The sequence below is a fragment of the Notolabrus celidotus genome, chromosome 15 (assembly GCF_009762535.1).
Source record: "Notolabrus celidotus isolate fNotCel1 chromosome 15, fNotCel1.pri, whole genome shotgun sequence".
In the NCBI taxonomy this organism is placed as follows: Eukaryota; Metazoa; Chordata; class Actinopteri; order Labriformes; family Labridae; genus Notolabrus; species Notolabrus celidotus.
In genome coordinates this window covers 7,986,717-8,009,014 of record NC_048286.1, presented here as the reverse complement: position 1 = coordinate 8,009,014, position 22,298 = coordinate 7,986,717, and the positions used below count along the sequence as shown (strand labels likewise).

General features: G+C 41.5%; 1 protein-coding gene across 1 annotated transcript in view; it reads right to left on the bottom strand.

Moving 5' to 3' along the window:
- st6galnac3 (ST6 (alpha-N-acetyl-neuraminyl-2,3-beta-galactosyl-1,3)-N-acetylgalactosaminide alpha-2,6-sialyltransferase 3) overlaps window positions 1-22,298 on the bottom strand; it is a 115,655-nt gene that overhangs the window by 45,710 nt on the left and 47,647 nt on the right. Inside the window, 4 exon segments of the mRNA XM_034703648.1 lie at window positions 5,937-6,007; window positions 6,009-6,090; window positions 6,092-6,345; window positions 15,515-15,709. Coding sequence (XP_034559539.1) covers window positions 5,937-6,007; window positions 6,009-6,090; window positions 6,092-6,345; window positions 15,515-15,709 — 602 coding nt within the window.

The window sequence follows — 22,298 nt, the reverse complement described above, 5'->3', positions numbered from 1 at the left end:
GTAACATTTTATAGTCCTGACATTGTTCGGTTTCTTGTTTCAGCATCATTTCAATATTTAAAAGACGTTCAGTGTTATTCTGTCATGTTATTATCATGAAGACAAAAAAAGAAAAAGAGGTACAAGAACAAAAAAGGTGTGTGCTTCCAATGAAAGTAGAAAGGTTACCTCGTAAGTTTTAAAGAGCGCTCTAAAGGTTAAAGCAGCCTGGAAAAGTCAATTTTATTTGTATAGCTCATACATCAAAAATGTGCCTCAATCTGTAAAGCCTCCATTAATTCAGGTGAAGAAGAACTCCTAATGAATTAAAAACTGTAGAAAAAGAAGATGAAGAAAAATAGTTTAAAAGAAATTCATCATCTTCTAGGACAGATAGGTATGCAGTAGGTGTCTGTGAGGACTCAACATAGGTTAAATCACAATAGTTAAAATCAGGATGATAAACGAAAATAGTTTAAATAAAAAGTATAGTAAAGGAATACTCTGCCAAAGAATCCAGATTACATGAAAGGGAAGAACAGGATTAGTAGGATGATGTGATTCGGATTCAATTTTGAGACTTGGACTCGAGAGGCACTAGCACACAAACCTGACTCGAGACTTGACATGGACTCACCCCTCAAAGAATTTATACTCATCTCATATACAAGGTTTGGGTCTCGTGCACAATCTCTATATTAACATTACGAGCTGAATGTTGCTCCATAGTGAATGATTCTCTCCCCTCGCTCCGTACTCTATCATCTGACATGCTCACATGCTCTACAGATGAGCAGAGAGAGACCCATTGTTCAGTACGTCCCTCCTGTTAATGTGATGATGAATGAAACCACCACGTTAGAACACTATGACAAACACAGGGACAGTGACACCAAGCTGAACACATGTACAGCAAACACACACACACACATGTACAGACACATCCTATGTGCAGCTGGCTGGTAAGCAGAGACCCGGGTCACACAGGCCCAGGTGGCAGAGCTGTTAAGTGACACTGTGATTTAAGTCCTGAGTCGTCGTAAGGTCTGTTATCTACCGCCGGTTATAGCGCTGTGCCGATACGGTCCGACAGCCGACGACTGCAGCTCAGGAGGCAGAGCTGACGGATAGGTTCAGCCTCTGCAAGCCCCAGCCGCAGTGCGCACTTCCATGAATCATATGTTTAAGTGGCTGTCAAATGCATCCACATCCAAGGATCCTGTCTGGACTTTTCATTGTCACAGCTCTTGTTGATTCTCATCTTTTCTACTGATTTCTTTTAGATGAGTTCTTCTCTTTGTGATTTAAATCGCTGAGGAACCCTGGAACTCCAGCGTGATATATTTACATGGTTACATGACAATCAACCATGTAAGACATACAGTGTTACACGGCTGATTGTTCTCGCAGAGTACAAAGACCATTTTTCATTGGCAGGATGCTGTGCATGTAGTGAGGTTGAATCTACAATGTGATATGTCTGAGATATTTTACAAACTAGATGCTTCTTCTATCTAAATCCCTTGGCATCCTAAAATAAACTCCTTGCATATTATTGTGATTATTATGCAGAATCTAAATATTTCCATAAGTTCTGTTACTTGAGAAATGATCCAAAAAGTCTTCCAACAGACTATATATACTCTGTTTCAAGGGACTCACTCCTCAGAAGGAGAAATACAGCTTCATAAAGCTTTATGGCGCAGCCCTGTCTGCTTTCTGAGATGTTACTTGACATTTTTTGTACCATCATGATTTTTCAAACTGCAAACAACTCCTCGAATTCCTTTGAGCAAACCATTTGTCCGACAATCGACACTGACTGTGTCCCAGTTACATCTTTCAACACAGTTTCGAGCGCACTCAAAGTCGAGCAGAATATCTGAGTATACTTGATGTTATCACTTTTCTGATGTAAATGTCCTACATACTCAAAATAGAAATTTGAAGTTCAGCAGTTCAGTGATGGGACACAGCTGAATTTTTTAGTTACTTTGGGGTCTTGAACAGCTCTTAAACATCTCCGGGTGTTTGCAACTGGCTCCTGGATTGACATTGGTCCTGGTCTTTGGAATAACCTGTCCACCGCGAAGTTGCGGGACACATTTCATCAACTCTCTCAGGCAAATGAGCCCAGGTCTAAGTCTTGGTAATAAAAGAAATAAGTCTGAGTTACCTTTCAAACAAATTGGGGCAATATAAAAAATTAAAAACTTCAGCTAAAGCCAACAACCAAGAACAATCAAAGTCGAGAGTTAAGTCAGTTGAAGCATAGTCCACGAGTCATCAGTCGGCTGAGCTAGCTCAGGAATTTGTTGCTGTCATTATCAACCTTGGCAAGCTCTTCCATGTCTCTTGTTTGCATCCCTTGAGTCTTGTGGTTGCATACATCCTGAGCTCTCTGGTGTGCTCTCTAGAGGTGTCATCCAGTAACACGGGTAGTGCACTGTCAAGGACACATTTGACGCAGTCATTTACTTGAACACACGGTTAAACATCAAGTATATCTCTGGCTTTACAGTCAAACAAGACAGGTCCAAGTCTCAAGTTGATAAAGATAAAGCTGATTCAATCCTAAAGTCCAAGTGAATCAGGACAAGTCAAAGCCCAGCCTCAAGTTTGCTCTTGATTTGAGTTCAGTCCTTGTTATGGCGTAGTCAGGACTTTTTTCAAGCTTGGTTCGGTAATCAATAACCCCTCAACCAGAGCTATACTGAGTTTTATTTTGCCAATATCCCAAATCAACACAGTGAAAGTTATTTTTTCAGTCAATAGAAACACGTCTTGAGCCAAGACAAGTCAAGGCTTCAGATTTCAAGTCAAAGTCAATCAGGAAATGTCCAACCAATGCTATCAGGACAAGTCCAAGGTTTCAGTCAATCAGGACCGGTGTAACTCAAGTCTCAAGTCAGTTTAGAGAGAATCAACTGAAGTCTCTGATCAAATGAAGACTGGTTCATGTCGAGTCTCTAGTTCGAGTCAATTAAGAGAAAACTATGTCACTTCTCAAATACTCTAAGACAAGTCTAATCCAACCAGAAACTTTGTCAGGTGCTGCTTGTTCCCCTACATGTCTCTGTTGATGTCATCACCTCTGTCCTGAGTTTGCCTGAGCTTCCTGGCAGACCCTTTAAGTCTGGAGAGAGCAACTTGGTCAACTGGCGAGTCAGACTGTGCTGCCTTCCACCTGATCAAAGCTGAAGCAGTAGGTCTCGTGGGCGGCTTGCAGCAATCTGGATAATTAGACTTGCGTTCGATCGCAGCCTCATCTCTTCCGAGCAGATGATTATCCTCTGCAGCATGCAGCAAGCGCTGACAGAAACCATGAGCACACACTCACATGACAGGGTAAAGGCAGGCGAGGCGCAGGAGTAGGAGTGTTTCAAGAGTGTGTAACGTTGTTGGAGACTTTGAGACACTAATGGATGTAGTCTGCATGAATAGGCAGAGATAAAATGAACTGAGAGGAAGTTTGTTAAAACTGTGGAAAGTGTACTTCTGATGTGTGTCACATTCTTGTTGTGTAATAGTGGGAGGGAGAGGAGAGGAGCCAAACACAGATGAAGAGGAATTCTTCCACAAAGACAAAAAGGCAAGAAAAGACCAAAAAAAGCACCGGTTAACTGTCCTGAAATAACATGACCAGCAAAACATCACCTAAAAGTCTAAGAACACAGAGCTTCAAGAGCTGTAATGCCTTTCAGGATTGTTGAGTATGAGTAGTGAGATCCTGTCTCACCCAAAAACATTCTAGCCATCCATTTCATACCTGTGCAAGAATTCAAAACTATACTACTCAACGTGATGCCATACTTAGTATGATCGGTATGATAGTTTGTGGTTTCTACCCACTGCCAGAGACGTCATACTAGAATGTGTGTGTTTAGTCAACAACATGATTAAATGTCATCACCCCCCGTAGTTAACCCCAGAATTACCATTGATTTAAGGAATTATTATTTTATTTTTGTTACTGAAGGCCTGAAATGACGACCACTAGCTGGGGTTGTTAGCTCTGGTTGAAGGTTACAGCCATGAAGCTATAATGCTCTACTACACCGATGTGAACAAGCACAGATGATAAATAAACATCCTGTAGTGTAGTGTAGTAGGTCAGTATTTTGATCTGGAAAATGGAGATTAAGTTGTATGTCGGCTGTGTCTGGTTAAACTGGCATCTAACCACTTGACTGGAGCGATGTTAACCGGCCAGATAGAACCTCCAAGGAGGACTGATGGTGCTAGCTCTTCTATGTAGCCACACCAATTTGAAACTGTTTACCAGCAGACTCTGTGACGCCATGTTTTGCTGTGTTAATAAGTTACCCGCGATTCTGGCTGTTTTTTCTCTGAATTTAAATTCTGTTTAACAACTAGGAAATAAGTTACTTTGGAGCATCCAGACCAACAAGACACAGGTGTAAACATTACGGGTGCGGCACCAATCACAGAGACGGGGAAAGAAACGCAAAGGCAGGAAGTCAAGCAACACAAGGATAGTGTAGATGACAAAATCTAATAAAAGGAAATAATATCTGAACTACCAAAAGTGTAAAAGTCATACGTGACCAAATATGATCACATATGACAATGTAGACTTAGAAAAGCTGATTTGGCCAAGTGCGTATCTTGAGGACTGTAGTTTCTTCCTGGTGTGAAACCACAATGTAGAAGCTCAACATAATGGTAGCAGTCAATCCCCCCTCTACTTGATTGCATTAAATATACTGTGCTGCTGTCACTCAGCTTTATTTTAAGGCTGTTTCCATGGAGACTAATTACCTCTAAATACAGGAATACTTGGAGCCAAGTTTCAGCAAACACAAACAATAATATGCAGGGAGACAGACACATAGACCAACCTTTCTGTGCTCATCACATATTCATTAGATCCGGTTTATTGTTCACACCTCGAGCCTGGTCTCTGCTTCCAATCAGTAATGATTGAAGTGCAGCATCATACCCAGGAGCATTATGTCCTGTAATGAGATTCTCTCCCCCAGCATACATCCATAATCCCATGTCTCTATCTGCGCCTTCGTGGGCCTTTCAAAACAGCTGATCCGGCAGAACATGGACGCTCTACATGAAATTCAGTGTTCACCCTGCCATCCTGAATCACAGCAAGACAATGGAGCTGTAATGAAATGGATGCTACGCCTATTACCGAACATGTTAATCCTCTTAACAAGTTAGAAAAGGTCTTGATGACATGTGGGAGAGGAGAGGAGGGTACAGCTCTGTGGAATGAGCGAGGGAGTGAGAAATGAGGTTCATCCTAAACAAAAGCTCCAGGTTCTCATATTCATTAACCTCAGGCTCTGTTTAGGGAATAGCAGAGTAAGAAGATTCCCATGTCGGAAGGGCTGCCTTTAATTAACCGGCTAGAGTACAGAGTCTTTTTTCATTGTTGCAATATGTTTGCAAATAAAAAAGATATCTCTTACTTTTTGACTTACCTTCCACTGATCAGCTCAGGTATTTTTTTTTTTACGTTTTCTGCACATTTAGAATGTGCCAAGCTGAGTAAGAGAAGAGGTGAGGACCGGCTGCAACTCGGGTGTTTAGAAAGACTGCCAGAATCATTAACCGGATTTTCCCCAGACCAGCATTTGGCTGACGTCTATCACCCAGGCAGTGCAAGCTTCTGAGGCTCCTCATAAAAAGCGTGTCTTCAGAGAATGGCCTTTAGTGCTGCGGCGAACCTCTTCAGAGGGAAAGTTTAGTAACTCACTTTGATAACGCCTCATGAAAGGGAGGATTTGAAGCAGGGAAAGCACAGAGCATTGAGGAGACCATCAGCATCAATAGGGTCAATATTATAGCAGTGAACAGAACCGTGAATGTCAAAGTACTGAGTGGTGAATTTGTCAGAGTGAAAAATTGGAGGTCTGCTGCGGATTGTAGTGATGATGTGCCAAAAGACAGAAGCAAAGAAAAAGAAAAACCAGACTCACCTGTCTTTCCCTGTTTCCTTTTTGAACACCATGTCGCAGTAGTTCATCCTGTCTTCTGTGGTGACATAGATTGCGTGCTTGGGGATAGTTTTCAGCCGCCTGTCGTAGCATGTTGTACCCGATCCCCTTCCCATCCTTCCTCATGTTCTGAGCGGCCCCAAACTACGTAGACAGTGTCGTTGCTCTGGCCAAAGAAGTACTGGGGCTTCTGCAGCAGCAGGGGGACGCTGGTGTGCGAGACAACCCTCAGCGTGGTTCGCTTTCCCACGTCACTTTCGAAGCCCCTTGTTGGAGCGTTGTTCATTCGCCAGATGCAGAGAGACTGGTCGATTTGCGGGCCGGCTGCTTGGCCCAACATCTGGCCAGAGCTGGAAACGATGCTGCAGATCTCACAGTGCAGCTTCAGAGGCTGGAGGAGAAGAAGAAAGTCGGTTATAGCAAAGAGTATTCCATTTATTTTACAACTTCTCAACTAAAGTCCCTGTGAGGAGTTTGTGAGTGGTAATGAAACAGACTGGAAGTAACAGTGATGTCTCTTATGACCGACAAAAAGCAAACGAGACCATCAAGACAAGACTGACAATTTCTGCACATTAATTTGAATGCCTGTTAACACCATGAGGGGTAGTGTCAGACGAGACATGAAAACGCTGAAGAAAAGCCTTTTTCTACAGCAAAAAATTCACAATGGGTGATACATTTACTGTTGGAAGAGATGAGACCTTTTTTCTCATATTATTTAAAGATGTACAGGACAAAGTTAGCAAAGATGTAAGAGGTACCAGTTTGTCCAGTGGGGGCGCTAAAAGCAACAGAGATTTCAGCCTGATTTATACTTCTGCGTCGAATCGACAGCGTACCCTACGCCTGAGGTCTGCGCAGCTCCCGTACACACGTAGCTGCACCTCCTCCGAAATGTAACTGTAGCACTTTGTAACATAGATTTTGAAAAGTGCTCTATAAATAAAGATTATTATTATCATTATTTTAAGATAAGTCTCAAGACAAGCAAGAAAGAAGATATCAGTCTATCTAATTAAGTGTCAGCTCGTAACTGAAGAGGAGACAAGATCAAGGCAAGTCTCTAGTTTAAGTAAATCTAGACAAATCAAAGCCAAGTCACTCCTCATCAAGACTTGTCTCAGAAAAGTCTCAAACCTGTCTAATGAATAGATCAAGTCTGTAATTATAGACAAAGTCAAGTCAAGACTGAACTAATACACGACCAAACTGAGTTCAAGCTCAAGACTGTCTTAAGAGACGCCATGTTGTTTTGATAAGCCAAAGTCTAGTCTGACATGTTCACGTGCAATTAGCAGAAAAATATCTAAGTCTTATAGGTCTGACGGCTGGATATAACACTGGTTTCATAATGACACATGGGGGTTCTGTCGATACTTCTTTTAAAATTGTCCTGGAAGTTTTCAAGTCAAAATCTCGTATTTTTCTTGAAAACCTGAGAGTTCTGTCTCCTCAAGCCGTAAAAGCTATAAGTCTCAATAAGTGAAGTCCCGAAGCAATCAGGGCCAAGCCTCAAGGCCACAGTTGTGTAAGAGGATATACAAGCAGTTGATCTCTATCAACAACAAAGGCGAGAAGCAGCAGGGACGTAATGCAGCTCACATAACAGAGGCCAAAGAAAACGAGACAATATGAGCAGAGGTTTAAGAGGAAGGTGATAAAGGCTGAAGAGAGTCATCCTTTTCTTTCATAGCTCGAGAGAAACCTGCTACACTGCTTGTGTGTTTGCATACCCAGAGATATGAATATACAGAGAACAGCATTCTTTAATATTCAGAGGAGGAAAATGCAAGACATGTGAGAATGATTTTTTTATTGTCATGTGAAAACAGAATACTGACAACACAATCACAACTGATAAAACCAGAGATCATTGTTACTGTTCACAAATCAGCTCTTTCAACCTCTGCAGAACTGTGTGAGGTCTTTGAGTCCACTGATGCATTATGGTTAGTTTTCAAGTATAAAAAATATCATATAAATAATATCAAATAATATGTTTGGAATGTATCCATTCGTCTCAGAGTAGCAAAAGAAAATAGAGAAATGATTTTGTAATTTTTTAAAATGTAGAAGTCCTATTAAGCCTCAACCAGTGTAATGAAGTGAGGAGAGTTTCAAAGTAGATCTGGGTCTTGTCTTTTGATTAAACCTCATTTCATTTTAATTTAAATAGGTCAGTCATTCAATAATGGATGATAACATCTGTGTGTGGTTTCCATTTAAAATATACTGCCTCTCATTTTGTTCCATTTCCATCTGAAGTTACTGTTTGTGATATGCTTTATATGACTGCAGTAATATTAAAGTGACGTTTTGGCAAAGGGAGTTGGGTAATCAGAACATAAAATAAAATACATTTAGTTATTATTTATAAAAACTCTTCATCAGGCTTTTATGGCTCTATATAATCTCTTGTTTTTCAAAGATTAATGTCACTGAGCTCAGAACTCACATTGATTAGGTTAATTGAATGTGGGACCTCTGAGGTTACCACAATGTTCTTGGTACAATGCAGAGAGGAAAAGCAGGAGAGTTCTGTCATTTATCACACCGTATACTTTTTATATATCTTATTATACTTTACTAGAGCAAGGGGATTTGTAATAAATCTTCAATAATAGCTCTCAGCTACGCTTTGCTGGGGAGGAAGAAAGCCTTCCGTGAATTTGAAATGGGAGATTTACCTAATTGAAGCTAATATGCTCGGTTTGTTTTGATGAGATTAAACTTACTTAAGTGAATGAATGCGAGGGAAAGTTAGGAAAGAAAAACCATTGTATCATGACTAAGCCCTGTTTGATCATTTGCTTAATGGAGAGTAAATGTATTGTCATCGGTTTGAATACAGATTGCATTTGTGCTGCGTTCAGGGGGCTGGTTTAGGCTGTGAAAGTGAAACCCTCTCCTGCATATTGTGGATTTAATCAACAAATAAGAGAGTTATAGTGTGCGAAGATAATCCCTCAACAAGATCAGGGACATTTTATCATGACTGTTTAACTCACCAGCATTCATATGACTTATTGTTGTGCATACAGGAGATCTACTGCTTGTAAAGGAAACTGAACAGAGTGGATTTTCTTTCATAGGAGCCATAACTCTTTCATGAATTACTCAAAACGAATACCTGCTATTGCCTTTTCTCTCCATGTATGGATTCAGTCATGGCCTAAGAAATGATCTCTGGGCCTGGGCTCTCCATTTACTGGGTGGTTGAAACACACATCAGCGCAGCCTCGAGCTGTCAGCGGCTCGTCCATCATCTGCTGCCGCCTTCAGCCTGGCTCATAACTCCATCACGCCTTTCAGCACACTCAGATTGGGCTGAGCTCTGCGGGGGATTCGGGCTGGCAAACTGAATGCATGACACATGGGCAACCTAACAAGGCACTCACCGCAGTTCGGAGTTGCCCTCAAACTGTACGGTGCTCAGAATTTATCAAGAGTACCAGAAATTTAGGTTACTAGAACTGCAGAGTCTTAAACATAAAACCGTGCAGTGAACTTTATTAGCTGCCCATGAACACTAATCACATTCAAATGCTTTAAAGCAGTGAGTGAAACTTCATACAAAAAGTAAAAAGCCAACTGGAGCATTAATTTTTTTGTACATTGGACTGAAATCTAGTTCCCAACAAATCTCTGAAGATTACATTCTGTAAATCAATAAAATGTTATGGCCTCTTCATCCCCTCTGCAGTGATTCATGATTCAGTTCATGCTCATGATAGTGCGATTCAGTGCTGCATCCAGTAATCTCAAACAGAGTGCACTTATAATCCCAATAAATTTGGCAGTCCCTGATAAGTACAAAATCTACTGAAAGCCTCAGATTTTAATGGGAGTGTGTTAAAATAGAGTGTGTTATTAAAAAAAGCAGGCTTACTGCTGGGAACACGGTCATTAAATTATAGCACTGGGGTGTGAACCTAACCTTGGCGTTCATTAAAACGCTCTAAACACAATAAATTAATACAAAAGAATTATTACATTAACACGCCAAGTCTCAGTGTAAGACGTCTCCATGGCACTAAATATTCATTGATGAGCTGGAGCTGTCTGCCTGGGAGAGTGATTCATTCACTTCTCTCAGGGCAATCACTTCATACTGAAGAAGTCAAAACTTAGAAGTGGAAAGTCTTCTCATATCATACTTGGAAAAAAAACTGAAAATTACTTTAACTAAATAAGTTTCATGGAGAGACAAGCAACAATGCACGCCCACACTTACAATTCAGAGCAACCAAATGACCTGAGCAGGGAGTTTTTTGGACTGTTGGAGGAAGCCGGAGGATTTAGAGAGAACCCACGCATGTAAGGGAGAACATGCAAGCTGCACACTGGAAGGCTCCAGGGATTTGAACCAGGAACCAGGAACCTGTGAGGCAGCAGCACTAACCACTACACCTCTATGCAGCCTGAGGTGAAACATTAACTTTATAAATGTGTCAGACTCCTTTTTGCAAGTTGATTTGATATTAACTGGCTGTGCTTCATATCAGTATTCAGGACAGCCAGGTGATTTGTAGGAAAGCTGGGTGATAGATTCAAAGAACATTGAGTTGAAAAGGAGCTCACATTTCAGATGTGTACTCTTTGCACATTTGCAAAGTAAAGGTACTTATAGTTATAATTTTGCACCACTGGAAGATGTGGTCTACTAGCTGCAGTGTTATGTGCAGGGGTGTGTCCAGAGCATAGACTGTACAATAAATGGACGTAGTATCCGTGGCGTCAGCCATCTGTTCTGAAGCTCTGCTTAGAAGCCAATCGTCGGGGGGAGCCATATTGGAAATGCAGTTGAGCTGGTGTGAGGAAGCGAGGAGGGTTTTGAGCCTCCTAGCCAACAGCTACAGTGTTCCCACCTGTCAATCAAGTCAGTTATGTCCTTATTTGGGCAAAACTCATAATCTTAATATGTACTGAACTGTTGCGTCATTAAAAAGTCACCCCCGTACAGTGTGTGCCGAGAGAGAAATTAGCTCTTCAGACCGAAGCCGTTTTTTTGTACCAGGCTGTAAACATGTTTATTTCTGCTGTAAAGATCATCTTTTTTCAATGGGTGTGTATGTGGTTTCTGGTGTTTCTGCAGCCAGCCTCAAGTGGATGCTCAATAAACTGCAGTTTTAACACTTCCACATGTGCTTCATATTTTGAGACCGGAGGTTGCAGCCCCTCGCCGCTTGCCCATCTTGACTTCTGATTGGCCAACCCAAGTGCCACTCCAAAATTCTAACCTATTATTGGCTTTCTGCCTTGTCAGAGGTGGGATTTAAATTAAAATCCACAATTTGATTTGACTATCAGGCTGACAGTTGCTTCCCTTGCATTTCAACAAAGATTTGTGTGGCGCTACTCTGCTGTGTCTCCTTAATGTAAAATAGTATAAATACACAGGAATGTAAAAGCTGTGTGATACTTCAATGGTAGTTGTAAATGTACATAGTGACAGAAAGGGGTAAATTCTATTCATTTGTGTGTGTACGCTCACCTGGCCACCCCTGTCTGGGTCACCCTAGTCAAAAAAGTCTGGACACGCCCCTGAATATACGGCACCCAAAGTAGAGGTATGCAGTTAAACTAGGACACTACAAATCAGACAGGGAGGGAGGAAGCCTGAAACACTTATATTTGTCCTTTATGTGTCTTTGCTATCTTAAAGAACTTTACATAAAAACTCTGCGACAGATTTTAAATACCCCTGAGGAAAATTGTGATTTATGATTCTGAGCTTTTAAAAAAAACAGTTGACTTGACTTGATGAACAGACAGCTGCTGCAATATGCTCCAAAAAATTTCTCATTAAAATTATTCACAAAGCAGTCCAACACTAGAGGCTCTTTCCTCCCTGTGTTGGCCATTGTGCGCATTTCAAAGGGCATGAATTTGAAATATCTGGGTCTAAATAAAAACATAGAGTCCCTCGCTGCGTCTTTGATAGACCAGGGGCATGAATGTAAAGTGCCACAAGACTAATGTTTTCTATTTCTCCTGAAAAGCAGAGCGGGAACAATTTATCACACCTGAAGGCAGACTCAATCAAATGAGGAAAATAAGGCGGACCATTCCTGGGCTACAGGGTTATGCATTAAACATGCCTGCAAGAGGTTTATAACAACAGGAATGACACCTCACTGTGGATTGTGTAAGACTACCTCACCATGCAGGGGCGATATTAATGTTTTTTAAGGTGTTGCTGTGTGATTAACAGAGGCTGACAGCTCTTAAAGAAGGCTCTCACTTTAGACATAATCTCTTACGACACCTGGCACAAGGGTGTCATCTTAATCAGACGTCCGCAATTCAGTCCATCCCTAGTCAGAAATGTCAGAAGCATGCAAAAACACTTCTGACACGTTCCGGCCAGTCACTGCCCCTTCTGATTCATGATAGAGAACTCACTGGTGGGGGAATTAGAGCTGAGGAGAGGCCTAATTCTGTAGAAGCTGCCAATTTTCCCTCTGATTTGCATACATCTCCACAGGGAAAGGGCAGTGATTTAGGCAGCTTGTCTGGAGGCAGAAGGAGGTGCAGACGTTGAGATTGGTGTAAGACATGATTGCCTCTGGGCCCATGTTGTGCGGATGAAACCCTCCGGAGGCAGCGGATGACGCTCTGCATTAATCTGACAATATCGGCTTGCTGAATATGAGGCATCCACTTCTCATGAAGGACCAACGTATCAAAATCTAGATGTATTGCAACGGAGACTGAGAGCACAATCCTCATCAACCTGTCAGATGGAAATGCGGCATGCTCCTCATGCAAGCAAATTGTAAGACTTTCCTGCATGACTACTCAATATCCAGCCGTACCAACACAATTTCATTTTCTTCCAGCTGCCTCCCGAAACAACAAACACACAACCTTTTTTTACTTTCGGATGTGGTGGGAATTAAAAAGCTTTGATATTTCAATTTCCATAAATTGTGCAGGGAATATACAGCGCAGAGCTGTTTGAAGGCAGAAAAATAGGATCACTGACATGGGTGTTTGGAATTACAAAGAAATAATGCACAAGAGACATAAAACAGGCGTTTTTTAGATCCTGATTTAATGAATGAAGAAAATCCTCAAGGAAGTGCTACACTTTGTGCTTGAATGCGTCTGAATACACCTTAATTATCAAGGTGAGGCTGTGTGATGACAGGTTAATGTTAATGGAGGGGTTATAGAATATGAATGAACCGTTGGAGAAAAGGTTAACTGTGTATGATGTAAGCTACGACACTCACCCTGCAATATGACAAAGCAGAAAGGTTCATTCTAAAACATTAGATGTTAATGCTTTCATCCTACGACTACAAATTAATTTGATTTCTGAGTGAGGTTTAAAGGTTAAAGTCAGAACTTTCTGCGTCTGTGGTGAAGCGATGCATGAAGTGAATTTCAAAGTACATAAAGTAGACGATTCTGTGTAGGCCTTTTATTGGTAACCTTTAAGATATCTGGTGTTTTAGAAATGGAAGTTTCTTCACGTTTATCTCAACCCCTAAAATACACTACCAGTCAAAGGTTTGGAAACACCTTCTCATTCAATGGTTTGTATTTATTTTTATTATTGTAAACACTGTAGATTAATAGGCAAGGCAAGGCAGCTTTATTTGTATAGCGCATTTCATACACGAGGGCAACTCAATGTGCTGTCTAATACTGAAGACATTAAAACTACGAAAGAACATATATGGAATTATTGAATGAACCAAAAAGTGTTAAACAAAGCAGAATATGTTTTATATTTTAGATTCTGTAAAGTAGCCCCCTTTTTCCTTCATGACAGCTTTGCACACTCTTGGTATTCTCTCAGTCTGCTTCATGAAGTGGTCTCCTAGAATGGTTTCTAATTAACATGAGCCTTGTCAAGAGTTCATTTGTAGAATGACTTGTGTGCACATAATTAAAAAGTTAATACTAAACTAGTAGTTTCTGCAATCTGAATGAAATCTCTAACTGTTGCATGAATGTATTTTTTGGCCTCTTGTGTGCGGTGCACAACAAGCTGTACTAAATCACAGACACCCCATTAAGTTGAGTTGGGGAGCTTGTTGCCAAATATTGGCTGGAAATGCATCATAAAAGATGCAGGAGATGGAGATGTTTTTCTAGCCACCTCATGAAAACAAAATAAGAGTCCGCTCTGCTTTTTGCACTGTTTCCCAAATGATGTCACAGATTTTGGCAGCCTACTGCTCTGCTGTGTAAGTAAGAATATTCAGCTTTTTGGGTCCAAAATGTTACTTATTAAGCTTCTTGTTCTGATATTAGTGTAAAAATAGTGGTTAGACGAGGTGCAGCTCAGCAATTAAATCACACAGCCCATGTGCAGAGCCTCCAAACGGTGGCTACAGACTTGACAACCACCCATGGCCCGCCAAGTCATTCTTCACTCTCTTTTGCCTTTTTCCGGCTCTGTCCACCGTCCTAACCTTTGAATGAAGGGATGGAAAGCCCTAAAAAATAATCTATAAATAAACATGCATTGATTGGAGGATTTTAAAGGTGACATATCACACTTTTTTCATCAATATATATTGGTCTAAGAGGTCCCCAAAACATGTCTTTAAAGTTTATGCTCAAAAAAAACACTTTGAAATCCGATTTTGGCATGCCTGAAAAACCCTCTTCTTCAGTCCTCCTCAGAACACTCTGTTTTCTCTCTGACCACGCCCCCTCAGGAAGTGGATGTGCCTCGGCTCTCCGGCACGTTGATCTAATGTTTACATGTTAGCTGAATATACTACACGGCTGCTCAGAGATCACGTTACTTCAACCCTCTGAATCTGATCCAGAATCTGATCCTGACGGAGAGGCGCCTGTAGCAGGACCTTTCTGAAGGATTGGTCACAGATTTAGTGTTTCTTGTTGTTTTATTTATCAGTATGTCGACGTGTGTCTTGGTACACAGCTACGAACTATGTGGCTATGCTAACTAGCGCTAGCACTTATCCATGATAAATAAAAATCATCCACTAGATCTTCAAATCTGCAGACGTGGGGAGTAAAACTGACCTTTGTGTTTATTAAGACAGCCTACAACTAGCATGCCTCCCTCCTAAGCTCCTTGTTAGCACACATTTGTGCAGGTAATGAAAAACGGAGGGGGGATTCAGTATTATTTTATATAGTCTATGGGCTGAACAAGCTCCGAGCTCTGACTCCGTGACAGACCGGATATTGTTGTTACGTAACAAAAACGCGGAAGTCTGAAACGGCTTGTTTCACACACATTTACAGAAAGGTGAAGACATCAAAACAGGGGCAGAATGGATTTTTTTTCATTCTCGGGGGGGTTTGTAGACATGCCAGGGAAACATATTTCAGGTAGAGAACCATTTAAAAGTCAATTTTGCATGATATGTCACCTTTAATCTACAGTCATAAAACTTGCACTGTTATTATTGGCTGCAGGAAAGAGAGTGGCTGAGAGTTATGAAACTTCAAAGAAGGGGACATCAAGTCTGGTCGCACATTTATATGCAGGATAAAGAGAAAGGAATGCGTGTGATGTGAGTTGCTGCTTCTGATCAACAGATCTACTCCTCTGTGTCCCTCACCTCTTGTTTGGGGATGCTGACATAACCCAGGTGAGGCTTGAAGGCCTTGTACGGCTGCTTGGAAAACATCCAGTGGCTGCTGAACGTCTGGCCGAACACGGGCTGCAGGAGGAAGTAGGGCTTCTCCGAGTAGTTCACCACGACCACAAAGAGAGACACCACCACGATCAGACTGGTAGCGATCACCGACTTCTTCTGTGGAGAGAGAGAGAGAGAGAGAGAGAGAGAGAGAGAGAGAGAGAGAGAGAGAGAGAGAGAGAGAGAGAGAGAGAGAGAGAGAGAGAGTGGATTTAAGACAAGTCTGAGAAAGGAAAACTGAGTGCTCAATTACAAAGTAATTTCATTTCTCAAATGAAGTGTAACATAAAGTGAAGAGAAAACAAAAGAGATCATGTTTCTCAGCTGAATCATGAATTTACCAGCAGTCACACCTGACTACTGATACAATGTGTTTTGTAGAAGAGGGATGAGAATCAATACAATATTATACCCAATAAATCAGGTTACATCCTACAATCATTAACCCCTTACAGTCACGTGACCACTATGATGTCACTCACTACAGAAATAGAGGTGTTGACATTAGACTGCATTTTAATCAATAGTTACCTGTCAGTGACTCTATGAAATGAGGTGAGGCACCTCAAGTGCGTCACAAAAAGAGGTGTGTAGAGAAACTTGCAAAACAGTGTCATGGCCCTGTTCATAGGGCCCCACTGGTTCATGTGCTGACTGGTTGCTATGTTCACCTAACAGCATGTGTTATCATCTGCTTCAGTTACAACATCCGTCACACACACTCATGAGATGTTTGCAAATACTTTATCTTTAAAGAATTTATTTTATATTTTTGTATTTTATATTTCGTATTATTTGATAGTTTTAATCTTTTATCTTTCGTTGTTTTTATTCTTCCAACATTGTTTTATTTCCTTTTTATTTATTTCTTATTTGTAAAGCACTTTGTAACCCTGTTTTGAAAAGGTGTTATTTAAATTATTATTATTAATATTATTATTTTGTTTTGGCTGCAACAGATATGAGACGAGACCTTAAAATTGCTGTTAATTCGTTTATGCATGTTTCATGAATCCTGTGACAGAAACAGACAATTCATACTTTTAAGTTAACACCGTAGACTGTATAAATAATGGACGTAGTATCCATGACATCACCCATCTGTTTCTGAAGCGCTGTTTGAAGCCAATCATCGTTGGGGGCCATATTGGAAATGTTAGCTCGACATAAATGCTGTCGAGCTAGTGTTAGGTAAAGAGGCGGGCTTTGAGCCTCCTCACCAACAGATAGTGTTCCCACCTGTCAATCAAGTCAGCTGTGCCCTTCGTAATTGAAAACTTGTAATCTTAATATCTTCGAAATTGCCACGTTACGAAAAAATTCACCCCCCTACACTGTGTGACGATCGAGAAATGAGCTATCCAGACTACACTTGTTTTTGTACCAGGTCGTAAACATATTTATTTCTGCTATAAGATCGGCTTCTTTGAACTGGTGTGCATGTTGTTTCTGGTACTTCCGGAGCCAGCCTCAAGTGGACACTCGATGAACTGAGTTTTTAACACTTCCACATTGGCTTCAATTCTCGTTGCTGGAGGTTGACGCTTGCTTAATATCCTGGATTACTGAAACCAGTTAGCTTTGTAGACAGTAGGGCAATAATAATGGCTGCAGATTCTTCCATTGTATGGCTTCTTTCAGCATAAGATATAAGGCTACATAAGCCTTGCCTTGCCTATTAGGGCTCCCCTCTGAACAACAAGAGATCATCATGGTTAAACACGTAGATTACAGTTTACTGTGTGGACTTTGTGGACAAGAGTAACTCTGTTAAGATAACCTGTAACTCTTGTAAACAGCATTGATTAATATCATTCCAGGACATCTCGTTTTCTAGAAGTTGTAGGATAATTTACAGTATCATTGCTGGTGCAGATTTCTTCCTTCAGTAAACTGTAGTTTTTTGAAGTAGTGCAGGAATAACAGATTTTACATTAAAATGGTGATCATCATTGTCAGTTTACATGCACAAATAGATTCATCTGCATGTGGTAAATTAATAAACATTCAGGGGCTCATAGGTATCAAAGATATCTTGTTCTTTCAGGATGTAAAGACAGAGACAGTACTCCACATCCTCAAAACTAAAACGTGTGAACTACGTCATCTTAGTGCATTGCAGAAAAGAACATCCTCGGAGGACAATCTGTAAAAGATAAATGAGGATTCACAAAAGTCCATCTCACTCAAGCTACTTCGATATTGTCTGACCAGTGAGACGAGGGAGACGAGAGCACAGCGAGAGGACGTCTCTGAAGTAGCTGAGAGCCTTCATAACACAAAGACAAGAAAGTCTTCTATCAGATCACTGTGTTTCTGATTCGACACAGATGACTCATGGTAACCTTGTTCTTCACTTCAGATGTATGGAGTATGAAAGGATCTCTTTGAAGTCCTTTCTTCACTGAGACAAACTCTTAATCTCTGTTCATTGACACAGATTCTCCTTTTTATAATTTGATTGACTTGAAACGCTCAAGAAAAGCTGAGATGGCGTGAAAAGTTCTCCTCACTTAAAGCGGGCTGAAGCCATGGTTCAAGAAAAGCAGTCTTTGTTGGTCCACTGCTTTGGTCCAGTCTGAAAGCTCTTAACAGCTTCTGGGTGGATTTTCATGAAATATATATAGAAATATTTGATCCCCAGAGGATGAGCCAGCTTTTGTTGGTAAACCTTCAGTTTTTATTTTACTTTTGTGTTGTAAAACATTATTATTTTTTTAATCAGTAAACATCCACTAAACCACAGGGGGACTCAAAAACACAGACCTTTAAAAAGGGCGAACAGTCCTGTTTTATGACCAACAAAGCTACAAGTGCAACCAACAATTATGTGGAAAATCAGACTCTTATTTGGCCAGTGTTATTAGAGTTTTTCTGATACCAATATTAGTTTGGATGGAGGCCTCCAGCACAGCCTAAAATATGGTTTTTGTATTAGCAAGTCTAAGCACCATTCAGAACCATAATTATCAGGCTGATTACTGTGTGATGATCACAGTGTGGTGTTAGCACACAGAGTAGTCTTAGTCCAAGCTTGTGTAATGTCAGCAACCAAAGTTTGTCCACCAGTGATAAGTATTTCTTTTAACACACTGCTATCAGAGGGGTATGGAGTATATCTAAATCAGTATGGAAATAATTGAAATAGAAATAAAACATCTCAAACTGTTATTGCTGTTATTAAAGATGAACAGAGGAGCAGGAAAGAAACACTTCTTTGCAGAGTTAAGGCCGAGCATAAACTGAGGATACTCAGGCCAAATGTGCATGTCCTTTGATGTGCGACCGCGCCCCGATCAGCTGCTCCCGACTGATCAGATGGATTTCCTGCACATTAGATATCTGAGTCGATCATCTGCATCCTCTCTAACAGCGTCTGAAAGCACCATTGCAACACAGATGTGGACAAATGTAGAGCCTCCAGATAAACACCAATCAGCTTAACGTTATGACCAACTGTGCAATCTAATGCGATACAACAGCTCTACCATCAATTCTACATTTTCATCTTTTGTTGTCATGTCAGAACGGTGATCACCGTAATTAACTGTATCACTGTATCTTCCCTGTGTGGGAGTTTTCAAAGGAAACTTTATGGACAACAAAGCTCTGTCCTGAATTAACTCTCACAGAGGGAGCACTCTGCTTGTGCGTGACAATGGGACCGTACAGCGTTAGCTTGCATCACAAAAAAATCACTCGTACAATGGGAGTTCACTTTCCACAACAACATCTATAAAATCGTATATGCCCGGCCTAAGTCTAAGTAGTCTCTCTCTCTCCTGAGTTCACTCCAGGTAACTCCCTTAGTGACTGCAGGTGACTGAGCTCCCCTGTGTCCAATTAACACTCAAGAGTCAGAGAACGAAGAGCAGGGAAAAAGTCAGTTGGTTGCCAGGGGGTCATCTGACTGCATGTTACTATAGCACTTACTTCTTTAAAAGAAGGCTGTCTCCGTCTTTTTCTCTGGGATTTATAATCTAAGTCCCTTTTACGATGCATGTTGCAGGCAGGACTTTTACACCTCTGTCGTCTCTCGTCTTCAGTGTTAAAACACAAAGACACAGAAAGGAGGGGTGAAGTCATCCCCTTGTGAGTTGTATATGTGTAGAAGTGAGACTCATGCTGTTGGTTTACACGTTTCACCCATGGACTGTATAAAATATGGACATAGGATCCGTGACATCACCCATCAGTTTCTGAAGCGCTGTTTTGAGGCCAATCGGCGGCAGCAGCCATATTGCTGCTGTCGAGCAAGTGTGACGTAAAGAGGCGGGCTTTGAGCCTACTAGCCAACACTCCAACTCTTGTCTTACCAAAGTCAGAGGGTTAGAACCTCATTCTCTATTCAAACAAGCTGGTATCTACTTTTCCTACTCAGCATTTGTGCCAGAAAAGCATGCCGGTCTGTTGTTGTTTCATACATTGTAAAACAGCAAAATGATGGTCTGTGGGTAGAAGGTATTATGGCTTGGCAGCAGGAGCAAGGAGTGATGAATAATGGATAGGAGAAGCAGGACGAAGAAAGGTCTCGCAGAGGAGAAGCTATTGGCAGAGCTGCAGATCAATGCACAGAAGAGAGAAAGAGTCAGACGGAGATGAAAAAATCTGTGTTATGATACGACTTCTCTGAGCCTGAGGTGATGATAGATTTCAGCGAAGCCTGGGCTGATTTTTTTTTCCTCCCAGGAAACTTCAATAACATGCTGCTAATCTAACATACAACACCGGTGGGAAAGTCTGGATTTTTTTTAGGGGGGGAAGGTGGTGTTTGTCTGATTCTTTGAAGTTATCTGATGGTGAGAAGATTGGATGTGGCACGTGGTAATGGTGAAGCCCCCACCGCCAAAGTGCCTGCACCACTACGCGCTGTGATCTCTGACATCAAACGTCCCAAGGGAAGCACCGCGGGCTTCACTTCTCAGAGACGAGATCAAACACGTGCGGGGTGATGGAGCTGGATGAAAAAGACGGTGACCATTTGCTGCCCTGACAAGCCTATAGCATTTTACTGATTGCATGTGTGTTACATCACACATCATTTCATGGAATTACCGCCCATCTTTGATCACAAACACAGAGGTCCCACTTTGATCACATTCGTAACAGCACAAAGAGGACAAATGGGAAATCTTGATAGCCACTCTACTTTTTTTTCTCTTTACAAAATAATAGATCTCTCTTTTCAGGAGAGAGCGTCAGACTGTGCTGTCATCTCACGAGAAAAAGATGGCAGCTTGTTTTCTGAAAATGTGCTGTAATAGCTTGTCATCATGACTCCATTATGGAGCATGAAACCAATCCTTCATAAAGCAGGAGGGTTCTTCAGGTATGGAGAGGAAAAAAGAAAAACAGACGTCTGTTCAGTCTTCAGCGCAACAACATTCATCTGTTCTCATGAGGCCTGAACATTTCCTCGTCTCCTTCAACCTCACTCTGGCCACAAATCACGGAGGAAATGATGTGTCAAAGTCTGGAGGCGATTCGACTCCTTGGCGTGGGTGTAGCGGGGCGCTGAACCTCCACCAGCTTGAGTGCCAGACGCATGACTCCTCTCCTCCTCGTATGCTCATCCATCAGGGTGATCACTAGTCGGCCTGTTGAGCCGTTTGACAGAGGAGCTGAAAGGCTGCGTGTTGAGGAGGGAGTACTGTAAGGGGATTTGGGAGCCATTAACAGCAGCCGTGAGGCAGCAGATTGGCTATAAAGTTTCAGCGTTCAAGCTTTTCGGTCAATGCTAAAACATTTTGCTTGAGGAATATGACTCCATATGTTCGTGCTGTGACCTTGTTTGTGACCATCAAATCAGACAATAGCAGCCATTACCTGCAGGGCCACTTATGGTTTTAGCTCCGGGACGTTTCATTTAACAACCCCCCTACTGAAAGCAAAGAGGGGGCTATTTTTAAAAGGTGCTAAAACCCCGTATGGAAGGGTATTGATCTCAGTTTGCAGGCGGGGTGTGGGGTCATTGGGACCTGAGACTCAAGGGAGCTGTGATTGTCCTCCAGTCTCTCCTGCAGTGAGGCACACGTAGGAGGAAAAACAAGCCCGTTGCTATTGATGGGCAGCTTGTCAGGCTGTAGTGATTATCTAATTGAAGAGTCAATTGTGCAGAAATGAAGCAACAGCCATTGGTTAAATAGAATTAAGCACTTTTACTGCACAAACTAGAGTTAGCATGATACCAGAATTTAAACCTCAACATGATGCTAATATAAACAAATAACTTTGACACCTCTTTGAAAACCCAGCACCTATCAAGGTGACGTCTGTCTGTCTGTCTGTCTGTCTGTCTGTCTGTCTGTCTGTCTGTCTGTCTGTCTGTCTGTGAAAGACACAAATGTAACTGCATCTTAAAGAGGCACCAAAATGCCTTGAGAGAAAGTCAGTATTTGAAAGTGAGTAATTTCAACTGTTCATCTTTGTTGAGAGCTGCAGGTGTGACGGTGAGAGCAGCAAGGACACACACACAGTAGGCAGAAGGAAGCATGGCTTCAGCTCAGGGATGTACCTACTTTTACCAAGCGTCTACATTTTCATCTTTTGTTGTCATGTCAGAACGGTGATCACCGTACGTAACTGTATCACTGTATCTTCCCTGTGTGGGAGTTTTCAAAGGAAACTTTATGGACAATTGTCAAAGCTCTGTCCTGAACAGAAGGAGCACTCAGCTTGTGCGTGACAATGGGACTGTACAGTGTGA